The sequence below is a fragment of the Opisthocomus hoazin genome, chromosome 5, assembly GCF_030867145.1.
Source record: "Opisthocomus hoazin isolate bOpiHoa1 chromosome 5, bOpiHoa1.hap1, whole genome shotgun sequence".
In the NCBI taxonomy this organism is placed as follows: Eukaryota; Metazoa; Chordata; class Aves; order Opisthocomiformes; family Opisthocomidae; genus Opisthocomus; species Opisthocomus hoazin.
The window spans coordinates 46,600,003-46,613,334 of record NC_134418.1 but is presented as its reverse complement, the minus strand read 5'-3'; the positions used below and the strand labels follow the sequence as shown (position 1 = coordinate 46,613,334).

At 37.4% G+C, this 13,332-nt stretch overlaps 1 protein-coding gene across 2 annotated transcripts in view; it reads right to left on the bottom strand.

Annotated features, from left to right (window-relative positions):
- Positions 1 to 2,433: 2,433 nt before the first annotated feature.
- Positions 2,434 to 13,332, bottom strand: part of EDNRA (endothelin receptor type A) — a 31,805-nt gene continuing 20,906 nt past the window's right edge. For both annotated transcript variants that reach the window (XM_075421094.1, XM_075421095.1), the window contains exons 4-8: positions 13,091 to 13,289; positions 9,086 to 9,238; positions 6,817 to 6,950; positions 6,305 to 6,413; positions 2,434 to 4,375 (exon numbers count right to left, since the gene is read on the bottom strand). In XM_075421094.1, the coding sequence (XP_075277209.1) occupies positions 4,235 to 4,375; positions 6,305 to 6,413; positions 6,817 to 6,950; positions 9,086 to 9,238; positions 13,091 to 13,289 (736 nt within the window). In that variant the 3' untranslated portion in view covers positions 2,434 to 4,234. The remainder of the gene's footprint in view (positions 4,376 to 6,304; positions 6,414 to 6,816; positions 6,951 to 9,085; positions 9,239 to 13,090; positions 13,290 to 13,332) is intronic.

Below are 13,332 nucleotides of genomic sequence, written 5' to 3'. Positions count from 1 at the left end.
GCAGAATTTGAATTTGTACCATGTCTTCCCACAAACTGAAATCCATAAGGCTTCACAGAATCAAATGATATAGTAACAAGATTGTGGTAAATATGTAAAAGATGACAGAGAAACAGCAATAAAGCAAGTAATTCTACAAGCAATGCAACTTACAAATACTGATTTCAAAGAATTTGTGTGTTCTGCTTTGATTCTCAGGTATCTTACAAGTTGCAAGCTCTGGTCAAAGATTTTTCTGCATCTGTAGTATTCGTAACATCTCTCTGTCCTGTGAATTTGCTGAGTACATATAAACTCCATTTCACCAATTTTCTGAATAGAGCACGAGTAGGATCTTGTTCTTCTACCCATCCTGCAGTTTTTGTGAAATTATCTGTAACTTCATAATGATGATAATTGTGTTCTGTAAAATTTATTGAAATTGGGTAGGGGGTTCATAGTTGTTTTTGAAAGATGGAGGGACAGACAGGTACACGTGAAACTGACTGTATAAAATGCAAAAATAAACATATTCAGACATGAGGGTTGCATAAGCCTCCTTTCACAGAACCAAGCTAACAGTTCTATCAGGTGAGATTTATGATGAACAACTACATAGACACTTTTTTCCAAAGCACCGGAGCTGGCTAGGTCAGGTCTGAAGCAGTTTCTTATGTAAATAAACAAACACAAATATAAATATAAGTGCATAAATGCAAATGAAAACCTATGTATGCTGTATCTTTGAAGCAAATAAGTATAAAATATACCAAAAAGGAAATGTTTAGTGAGGTAGTTTGGGAAAAAATGCATACTGAAAACGAGGAGAATAACTGGATTCTAAAATTAAAGAAAACTCTGCAAAGTGAAGTTGAGATGTGTGACTGTATATAAGAGGAAACAGTCAATGAAATTTTACACTGACTGGACTGAAAAGATTTGGGAATTTTGAAGTCCACAAAAAAGATCAGTGTGATAATTAAGTGGATTTTGATTATGATGAACAGATGTTACAAAAAGTGTAAGAAATTAATCTGAAACATGTGGAATAGAACCTGTCAGATCCTGTCAGCTGCCAAGAAAAGCTAGGCTTGGTTCAGCTGAGACGAATGCAACCAGCAGACATAAAAACATCTATAAAATAAGAGGAGGATGGAAGGATACTTATTGTGGAAAGTTGTTCTGATGTGAAAGAGAAAGCAGCCTCTGTGCAACAGCAGAAGAAGATCCCAGATAAACCTATACTGGTTCTGAAGCACAAAGAGAAATGCCAGAGCACCTTTTGCAGAACTTCGCAGAAGAAGGAAAAGTTCAAATGAAATACAGTTGAATCTCAGAATTGTGGAAGACTTTTGTTGTTTTTTGTGGAAAGGTAGCTTTTCAGAATTGAGGGTAGATACAATACAAGCAGGAATATTTACCATTATCAGTGAGAAGAATAGAAGAGAATTTAAAAAGTAAGTACCTTATTAAGTTTTACAGAAACAGTTCCCCCCCCTCACCATAAATGCCACATTGTAACACCCTCTTATGACACAGTCCTTATGACTGGTTTGTGAGTGGGTACAGCAGCTGCCAGTTAAAATACAAGAGTGTGAATGGCAAAAAAGAGTCTGAGACCTCCCAAGACCTCACTTGTCACTGTTTTTTAGACTCTTATCTGTCTTTCCACTGGCTGGAGGAGATGGAATGAGGATCACTGATTAGTTTTTGCAGGCTTTGATCCCTAAGTAAGCTTCCAAAAATCATTCTAAAGCATTCTAAAAAAGACCTCTCGCATCTGTTAAACATTTTGCCCTCTTTTCTGGTTTAGTGAAAAAGTTTTGTATTTTATAATGCTGCCGCTAAGGTCAGTCAGCTCTTTGGGGAATAAGAAGATGTTTTTTCCATCTAGGCTGAACTGGCTTAAAGTATGCTTTGTGTGCACATGCATATATCTGTGCCACGTAATAGAGCCAACTATTGGTTTGAAAGCAATAGATGTTTGAAGTGTCAATGCTGGAAGGAAAACCGTTAGCTTTTCATGACTTGTGGTTGGTATCAGTGCTGGTAAAGCCTAAAAATGGTCCATTTCAAGGCCTCAAACTTCTGCAGGTAGATGCTTTTTTTTTCGGTAGAAGTTAAGAGTCTTAAAGCTGCTGTCCTGGATTGTCTGTCTCTACTGCTCACTATCTTATATGTGGACAGGTAGAAAAGATTGTCTCTGAACAATCAGATTATTGATTTGCTAGTATAGTATCATTTTTTTGGTTCATCTAACCATCAGATGAATAACAGAAAAGGGGAATGCACACAAGGCTTTTTCCTGCCTTGAAATAAAGGGGCAATTTACAACTTAAATCCATTCCTCTTGTCTGTTTTCTGTTTACCTTTATCATCTGCTCAATACATTCTGTCAAAGGAGCACTAAAGGTGTCAGGATGTAAAGAGACTCAGTAATTCAACTTCACAAAGGAAAGCATAGTTATTCATTTACTGTGATTTTTGATACAGTTTGAGGATGAACGGTTTTGAATAAAATTCAGCTGAGTCTCCTTCAATACCATGCTCTTAGGCACTACTACAGAGCAATGTCAGAAGGCTGTATTTAGGTTTACAACATATGAATGTGATTTTGTATGCATTTATACATATATATATATGTCACAGAGACAAAAGCACACAAAAATACATAAACCAATTTAAAGAACATTTTTTTTAATACTCTTTAGAAGATTTATGTGATTTTAAACATTTGGGAAACTTGTGTAGCAGAAGTTACTGTAGGCACTAGCATTTTGACCTCATAAATAAAAATATGCAGGATTATCTCTTTCACTTGAAATGTAACGGATGTTTAAAAATTTGTGGAATTTTAATTACTGCTTCTTAGCCTGGCACAACAGATGCTATAAATTTCCTAGAAGATTTGTATATGAGGCATATTATATATGACACCACACTATTTAATTCCATTATTTAATGAAAGGCTACCTATTAAAAATTTTTATAGCCAAAAAAAGGAATCTCTTGCCATGTAACCATAATAGATGGAAATAATAAGTAAATCACCAGTTTACAGGTATGCAAGCAAGAGTTTCTATATAGTATTCCTAGCATTTGTATGGTTAACAATTCTAATAAACTATCAAACTCCGTTAAAATTTTTGAACGTTGTGAGAGTAAGGCAAAGAACTCTGTAAGCATAAGGCACAAAATGTCCTTGTACACATCCAGCGGTTATAGACTTCCACAGTTCTGCATTCACTATAACCTCTTGTTCACAATGTGTAAGTAGTGTTGTGCATATTTGGTATGATAATAACCATATTCTCAAAACTTTTTGGACAGCTTTAATAATCTTTCACTGTGTTCCATTGACTCTCATTTTGACTTAGATTTAATGCAGCTATAGTCTAAATAGATTAATAGGTTTGTATAGTTTAAGAATTAACATGGCAGGTTAATTAAAAACACATTGTAAGGTGACCCTCTTTGGGCATCTTTCATTCTTTTTGGTGATATAGATTATGTTTATTATGTTTATTTTGTACAAAGCATTAGAATAAATAACACAGTATCATACTGTATTATTAACACCCTTTTTTTTTGGTATTAATCTGTGCATAAGTGCCAAATGTTGATGCTACTTTAAATGGTCTCTTCCTATTTTTGAGTACTGAAGTGCCACAAATGTGAACTGCCCAGCTAATGTCCTGACTCATTGTAACATAAGTAAATAAAATACTGGTGTGGACCAAAACATTTTCCAACATAAACCTGAAAAACAATAGCAACAACATGCAAAACATACTGGTGCATGGAATATATCCACCACACAAATAAAAGTTAAAAGACAAACTGGCAGAGAGAAAATACAGTCACAGACAGATTCCATTTTGATATCTTCTGAAAAATTCCACAGTGATTAATTCTAGGTGACAAGCAGGTAAAAAGATTGTATTGTACCAGTCACAGACACTGGACAGTTCTTGCTTGGTTCAGAAGCGCAAAACACCTGTGTAGTTCAAGTCAGTTTTTTGGTGTCATAATCACAACGATACCATGTTCAGAGACAGAATTACCATCCAGTGGATCTCAGTTCACAGAACATCACAGTTATAGTCAGGCAATCTACTCAGTCACGTCTAGAATTAGGTACAAGGGTGCATGTCTGAATTGATTATGGAACAGTCACTGGGCTTGCTCTTAAAATAGATTTGTTGTGACCTTTTTTTCCTGTTTGATTCTGAAGTGTTATCAGAGTCCTTAATTTTTAGTTTATGCTGTCTTTATGGCTGCTTCGATCTGTATTGTGATTGTTTAGTTCTTGATTTTTCCACTGAATGCTTGTTCCGTTCATGGGCACTGAAGTCACTAGACTCTTAGACTGGGAGCAGCAACAGCAAAGACATGACTGGAAATTAAAGAAAAAAAAAGGGTTAACACAAATCTATCAACTCTGTGCAGATTGCCTGCCATATTTTTTATTCAGAACTGAACAGACAATTCTAGCTGAAGGAAGTGGTAGCTGCACTCAGGCAAATTTTTTATCCTAGGAGGCAAACAATTCTTTTGATTAAACATCACAAACGCAGCAAATTAGGCCTGGCCTGTGCCTCTTCTTTAAGAAAAACTTTTGCAGTATCAAAAGGGAAATTTGTTTGATTGAGGTAAACAGATTGAGAACTGATACAACTCAATACATATTGTAAGAGCTGGGCCGTGGTTTTTTTTACCCCCTCTTTTTCACTGCATTTCGAACTTAGGTATCAGAGCGCTGACTAGCACGTAAGAGAAAAGAAAAAAGTTCCCCAGCCTGTGCCTTAGGTCTCTTCTCAAAGATCAGAAGAAGACAAAATTGTTCAGGAAAAGGGACAGTAAGGTGTATCATTTTTCACAGTTAAAGAGTAGAAGGTCATTCAGGATCACACTCCCAGGTTCTTCACAGGCTGGTATGTTCAGTTGTCTCTTCTGAAAGGAGCAGAAAGGATTCTTCAGCTATCTTCTCCCTTCACAAAAACTAGTGCCTATTCTATGTAGATGGAATCTCTACTTGAGGGGAAAGAGTTAGGGCCTCAGGAGAGCAATGGCAATAACAGCAGTAGATCCATGATTTCTGTGAACTCAATGAGAAGGGAGTGTTGCAGAGAGGTAAAGCCAGACTTAAGATATATGTACTTATCTGTCTATGGGTGGGTATGTAAAATAGCAACAGAGGTAGGGTGAGAAACTCAAATACAAAATGGAAGGATTGCCTGAATTAATGACATTGATACTAGACGGGAAAGGGTAAGCTATAAGGAGAAGCTGGGAAGGATTAAATAATACCCAAAAATTCTTTAATTAGAGTTGTTGGATCGTAATTGTATTTGGAAGGACAAATGGACAGAATGAACTAATGATAGGAGCAGCCTGGTAGTACCCACTGTTACTTCTCCCTTTCACCTGAGGACGAGTTCAGGCATATTATCCTCTCCACAGTTCCCAAACGAAGTAGGGGACTGTAAAAAGCAAAGCTGACTTCTTATTTATCATGTGAAAATAGTCCCTTAAAATAGTTTGTAAGTCTGAGCAGGCTACAGACAAACAGGTATTCCTTACTCTGATTATTACATTTTTTCAGTAGCTTGAGTTGCCTATTCGCAGACTTAAAGTTTAGCGGTACAGTCCTGTTGTCTTTTGTTTTTCTTTCCAGATAAAGCTATTTCAGTCTTTCTTTTTCATTTCATTATTTTCTTTACCACTATTTGTCCTCATTTTCTGTATTTCTGTATTGCCTTTATTAGGTGAACAGGGACTTGCAGAGGCACAGTGTCACAAGGAAATTATTTTAGCCTTAAAATATGTTTTCATGTGTCGGAACTGGAAAAATGCAGGTAAAAGCCGTAATGCACATTTAATTGCCAAAGTCAACTCAGGTGCCTGCTTTGGTATTCAGTCCTGAAAATTTTAGATGTTAATGGGATTGTTTAACTGCAGGCAGCTTGGTGTCCTATGTATGTGGTTTTTGTCTTCATCTAGAGTGGGAAATATGTTATAAACCAAATTCTATTTCATGTACATGTCACATGCAGATAAATAGTACTTAGAAGAGCATGTCTATCTCAGTTTACATGTTTACATATGAGGACTATGTCAAGCATAGTTGCTAGTTTAGCATTTCAGCTAAAGTGGATAGTTCCACTTTCAGTTTGGTATGTGTGCTATGTGAGCTGCTAGCTCACAATTTCTAATCTTTCATTCCTTTGCATGCCTCTTCCCCCAACTACTAAAAATAGGTAATAACTAAGTGGTTTAATACAGTTCATTAACTGGGCATAAAATCTTATCAAGAAGATCTTACCTGGAAACAGTTTTTAAACTTCTTGCTCACAAAATACAGAGCTATTGGGTTTATACAAGAGTTCATGGTTGCTAGGTTGATACTGATATAATCCAACGGCAGCAAAAAACTAGGTAACAAAAGAGAAAGCAAAACATTTAAATTGTTCATATACTGTAGAAGCATCCATGCTCTTGGTGGTTACAATCTCTTCTGTCACAGAAACTAATTCTCTTTTACCAAACTCCCTCAATCTAATCTTATACCATCCCAGGTCTTTAATAACCTGTCTCACAGAAGTTCACAAAAGGTGGAGGAAAGTGTTTGCAATGGTGAGAGACAACATTTATTGAAATTATGCTACCCCATTAAAACTGAAACCCCTGAAAATGGATGCAGCTGAAAAGTCACAAAATAAAGTGCTCTTCTAGCACCACACTTGCGTGCACAATGACATTTCTCACATAAACTCGAAGTGTGCGGCATTATATTTTTTCAGTATAAGCAGTTGATTAACATAGAAAATGAAGTACCTGAGCAGTTCACATCTGCTGGAGTCTCTTTCATTGTATACCATTTTCTTCAAAATTCGGCTCAAATGGAGAGGGAACCAGCAAAGAGCAAAAATCACGACTAAACAGAAAACTGTCTTTGCAACTTCTCGACGCTGGAAAAAGAAGTAAAGATAACTACAACTCAATGCCTAATTCATATTGGTAGGTGATTGTAGTGCAGTGATGTTGGCAGCAAAGTAAGTAATCTAGATAAAGCATGCAAGGATTCCCAACCTGCAGCTTCCAGGCTATCTGATGTCTCTGAACTGTTTTCTACGGGGCTTGTCGTGTTCTTGATTCTGGCCATCCTCAACAGAACCTGCTCGTCACTGAGACGGGAGCAGCTGGAGCACGCAGGTCATTGCCAGGACAATGTAGATGTTAGCCAAGGAAAATCCACTGGTGAGCTTTCCTGAACCTGGTTACTTTCCAGCCCTTCTTATTCCTCTACACTGGATTAGTTTTTTGGCAGTCCCTCAGATAAACCTTTTTCTTGAGAAACTGCAAGAATACTTTTCCATGTATGAGGGAAACTGGGAACACACCTGCTTGATAAAGCACTTGTACCTAATCCTTGATGTGGGGAAATCTGTAAACCCAAGGCACCTAAATCAATTGGCAATAAAAGTTCCATTCAACCACATACCTAGTCAGGATGTCAAATTCTCCCTGATGTATTATATTATATTTAATATGCATCATGTTACATAAAGGGATACTGCACAGTTTATTAATTTTGCTGTGTGATCCTTGCTATGTGATCTTGATGTTCTTAAGTAAATAGTTCCTCTACAAACACAATTTTAGAAATGTATGTATTAGCTTAATCTCATAATACTTAGTCGGGACATAATTTCAATTTAATGGATATTTTATATGGCTCTAGACATTTGCCAATATTAGTAGATTTTTGACAATGCATACCAGTGGTGCTTGGTAGGCATGGATTTGATAAACAGAAGCATATGAAGAGGCAAGAATACCACTTCTGAAACTGCCACTGTTATGTAACAATAACAAGCATTGCAAGGCTCTGTCATTAAAAAACTTAAAGTCAAATGTGCGATTACAGTAAGTCTTGTCAGGCTTTGAATATGTCTATTATTGTTTCTACTTTCTTATAATAGCAGTTTTTATCAAAATACAAAAAGGATGGTGACTAGACATTAACTGGACAAGGTTATAGGGAAAGAAGGAAGAAAGAAGGGCAAAAGGTGATAATTAAAAAGACATGCATCTGTAAATTGTGGCATAAAGTCATCCTCCAACAGCCCGTCTGAGTAGCCTGCTGGGCACTGCACATCAGGATGGGAAAGCTGGAGGGTGGATTCCCCCATCCAGTACATACCATTCTAGTTCTAATGGGTGGAGTAGCTGGTGTGTGGCTCTAGGACAGACTGTGTTGCAAGCCCTGGGGCCGGATGAGGGGAAAAACTGGAGGATCTCCACAAGGGGAGGATCTTCCTGTCTGCCCTGGTCTGGAATGAACCAGAAGAGGAGGAACCTCTGAGAGAGCTCACTGATGCAGAAGGGACTGCTTTAGGGCTTCACATCTGTGAATGTGGAATTTGAAAGAAAGAGTGGAATCTGAGGGGCTGACATTTAACGCAGGGGAAAAGCTACAGATTGTTTTTAAAATTTCAGTTAGGGATTAAACATCAGACAGTGCTGCAAAAACAACAAAGTGAGATCTGACGGTTCCGTGAGTGACTTTACTCTGTGATCATTTGTTTGTAATATTCTCCTGTTGCTCTTTTCAGAGCAGCTACAGTAGTGGCATTGCAACAGTGCAGTAACTCTGGAAAAAAAATCCATGCTGTCCTACACCAGGTTAATCTACAACTGTTTTTTATATGAAACTAAAGTTGTATATCAAAGTGTGCCAAAAGTAGGGAGGATGCATGGAGCCATATCTTTATGAATAAAAAGAAACATTTTTTTGGCAAAAATTTCAAAGCATTTAGCCAGTAGTAATCTGAGGTTAAAGAGCAGGAAAGCACAACTGTCATACATACCTAAGAAAAGAAAAACTGGCTAGTTTCCTGAGCGTGCTGTCTTCAATACCTCCTTATACTATGGTTTAATCTTGTGTTCCGGGTTTAAATGAATACCTTAACATCATAAATAACCTGCATCCTCACTTTCTGTTTCTGTAATTTACTGTATTCAAGTATACTTTGAAACACTTCTAAGCTAACCCAAAGAGAGAAGAACAGTATTTTCAAACACTAGGTGTTCCTGACGTTACCTGCTTAAGGTGTTCGCTGAGAGCGATTCTCAAGTTGCTGTTTCTTCTGTTTAACATTTCACAAGTCATTAGCGTATAAAATATGGCAGTACACGCCAGTGGCATGCAGAAATAGAAACCAAACAGCCACCAATCCTTTGCATCTTTGTAAAACTGTAGATAAGGTAAAGAAAAGAGAAGATATTTTCTTATGATTCAATGGAAAGTACCACAGAAAGGTCCTGGAAAGCATGACAGTTGGTACGCTGGTTTCTGTCTATTGGTAAACAACACAAATTATGTAAACTTCCTTATTGTTGATCTGTTTTGGACCAACATCAAATGGGAATTGTGGCAGTGTAAACATTTATTTTACCTTACAGATAGCCTGCCTGTACCTTTGTTGCAATCTGTCTTGGGTTGGAATTAATTTTTTTGGTTGTGTTTTCTGAACATTTTACACTCATTCATGAAAATTGGAATCCAGTTTCGTGAAAAAGACATGCCAAAATGTAGACAGTGTCAGTCTGAGATAACAAATGTTACTGAAAGACTGTCTCAGGAAATGCCATTTACCTCTACGGCTTCTGTCCTGATTCCAGAAAAGGAAAATTCAAAATGTCTTGTAAGTTTAATCACCTTTTGTTATCAGTGAACAGATTTGCAGTTGGTTTGCTTATCTTGCTGGGCAGACAGGAGCCACTTCATAGGTGTTTGTCTGATATATGTGAAGTTTAGGATGGGTGGCTTCTAGTGGTACAGTTAATTTTAACCCTTTGCCTGCCATTCATACCATTTGCCTTTTGTGACAGGATACTGAGGGAGATAATAGAGTAGCAGTACTTTGCTATGTAATTTTAAGTGTTAGATGTGGTTCAGTTTTATGTGGTTCAAGTCATTTATGTATTATGGGAAATACTACATTTGACAAAACATTTAAAATTACTCTTTTCTGTAGACGATTATATTTTTAGACTTGAGAAAATATTGTATGTTGGTTTTTAACTTTTATGCTCAGCCAGAAGTGTGCACTGAAATATGACATTTTGATTACTTCCTGTCTCTATGTTATTTGTCAGTGAGATGGATGTGTGTAAAAGGGAACCGTCTTTCTCATAATCTTTCCCCTAGCTTGTTTATTCCTAGCGGATGTGCTCTTGTAACATCACAGTTCCCACACCAAATGTCAAAATGCTAGTAACTGAGGATTATATGAATCCTGTTTGAAAAACTCAAACTTTCAACATGTTGTTTACATTTAAAACTGAATGGTACTAGACTTTGAAAGATGAAAAAAGTGGATGCATTTAATAGACTAGTATGTGATAATGTTCATTTTTAAATCTGCTTTAGTTACACTAGAAAGTTGATGTACTAAGAAAAAGGGAATGTGTTTGATTTTCCTCCCTCTGTCCCAAGCTGCTTACAGAGGTGGCTAATTTAGAGTATGCTGCTGGCATCTAGGCCACAACCCCACCTCGAAGGACAGTCTGAATTTTGTTGATTAGCTTGTTTCCTCCTCCTCATTAGCCTCCTCCCTGCTTGAGGAGGGGCTACAGTCTGCTGCATAGTTGCAGTCTCATTGGGGGCAGAATTTCCCCCACTGGGAACAGAGCTTCTGCCAGCAGAAAACCAGAAAACAATATGCCTCATATTTGAAGAGTTTGTACTGCGGCAAAATCTAATTACCACTCCTTCTGCAGAGAAAAGGATTACAAATACATGGAGACCATTATCTTTTCCGTGGCAAATTCCTCCAAGTCAGACTGGAATCATATTGGTTGGGCAGCACAGCAAAATGTGTACTGTGTGACTCCATGCTATGTTTACAAGGAAAACTTTCTGTCATATCAGTCTGCTGGCTTTTGTGAGCATTGCCTGTCAGTCAAGAAAACGCACGCAGAGTTCTGTGTCACAACCCTGACCAGTGCGTCAATTCTGTATGAGAACCTGGCTTTGTGAGGTTATAAAACCTACATGAAAATGTCTGTAAATGATTAATTGTGGAATCTGAGTTTCACAAAGCTTACATCAAAGCACAAAACTGTGTTGATTTAAGAGAAGTAGACGTTCTTTTGTTTGTCTTGAAAGCCCACATGGAACTGGTTTTCTACAGGAAATGTGCATTTTAGACTAGTTTCCTAGTGCACTCAGCCTCTTGGGAATCATAGTCTAACATGAAACTTTTAAGTCTTTCAAGGATAGCTTTAAACATGAATAAAGCTCCTATTAAAAACAAAAGTTAATCATAAATCCTTCCCTAAGTTTAGTAATTGTTTATTGTGGTGTTTGTGGTAGTAAATAATGTAGTTAGGGTTAAAATGGTATCTCATTTTTGTACTTGCTTGCAACGCATTGAAACACAACACTCTGTTTTGACTGACACGTCCAACATTTACTCTCAGCTTGGACGTAAATGCTGGTTTGTTTCCTTGAGAATCAAAATTTGGAGCTTTTGAATTAGCTGAGCAAGTAAAAGATATTAGTTCCTGCTGATAAAACAAACCAAGCTATTGTGCTTACCACACTAAGAACAGAACAAGAATCATTAAATTTAGCATGCCTATGGAAGACCTCAACTGTAGTGTTTTTGAGAAGAGAGAATAGAAAACTATTCTTTTTCTTAGAGAGGAAGTGAAGATTGTCCAGGCACATTTGTGGAGAAATACAGCCCTTACAAAAGGGAAATCTGCTGCAGTACGCACTTCATAAATCATATCCTTATAACTACAGTATCTACAGTCATCTAATATGTAGAGGGTAGAAACAAAAATATAGTAAGTCGTCGGCAATTCCACTCCATCTTCACTTGCATTAATTATTTAATTAGGGAATTCCTTCTGTCTTCTCTTGCAATTGTCTCTTGCTCTTTCTGCCATCCTTGCAGTCTGTGTAACAACCCTACCAAAGTTGGGGATGTTCCTCTGAAAAACACTAATCATCCACAGTTTTTGTTTTCTAAATGTCCTAGCTCCATTTTGGTTTATCCTTCCCAATTCCAACCCAAGCCATGTTCTGATCCAATAAAAGGAGAAGTGCCAGACCTTCAAAACAGAGAAACTTGCATTCTGTCATGAAAAATTCTAGTCTGGAAAAAAATGTGGAGTTTCCCTCAAGACTTAAGACTTTGCACCATCTGCCTTCTTGGAGACATAACAGAATATTACTCTTTTTTTTTTATTACTGGGTGAATGGTGGCCCTTCTTTGAGTTCACAAAGGAAAAATTAAGATACCACTTTTCCATTTTCTCAGTGTAAGGCCAGGCGGAAAATCACTATACTCCTGTGCAGTAACGATCTATTAATTCTGTAGTGACTACTCACCTGACTTGCTTTAAACAAGCTAATGGGGTTATTGGAAACTGTTAAGCTGCAGTAGCACAGAAGATGAGGGCTATGAAATGTGCCAAAGGAGCCTGGTGTGTCTCAGGCGATTCTCTTGCTCTTGAGTTGCTGTATCTACATGACAACTAACAGTGCCCAAGTTACCTAGGTTGGAGATGTGACTCTGTCAGATTTGTAGCCATGATTTCTTGTAAATGAAGGGATTATCCTCTGCTTGACTTTGTAAGTGCATATAGAATAGGAAAAGTTATGTCAGAGCATGGCCCCACCCTTTATCTGCCAAAAGAGCTGGCTACTGCATGCAAAATGATGACTAATCATGGTAAAACGTGGGTTTTGACAATTACAAGCTCCAAGGTGTTATACCTAGAAACACAATACCTTCCAAGGCTCTGGCTACCCTGATACATCTTGTGATTGTACTTTAAGCAGGCCCAAATTGCAAATTTCTGTAATAAGAAGCCCAGTAGTGAAGAAATGAAAATGTTGTAAAGTCCCATTTAGTATCTCTGGCTGAAAGAAGAGACAGCTCACTGTAAATGAAGGATCATTTTTGCACCAATATACGTTAGAATACATTTTGCACTTCAATGGATAAATAAAGTATGTTATAATCCAGTATTGTAATTGTCTAACCTGTATATTGTGGATTCCAAAAAGAGAAGTAAGAACACTACTTACCAACATAAAATTATTTGTAGGATTGAGCATGCAGGTAACATAGTTTTCATCCTTGTATCTGAAAGGTACCACAGCAAAACCAATTGCTTCTGGAATAGCCAGTACGAAGGACAGAAGCCAAATGGAGAAAATTTCAATAGCAGTGATCATAGGGATTCCAATTCCCTGAACACGGCTCCAGGAGGCAACTGCTCTATACCTGAAAGAGACAGGCATTAGTTTCTAACCTTCAGTTTATTCCT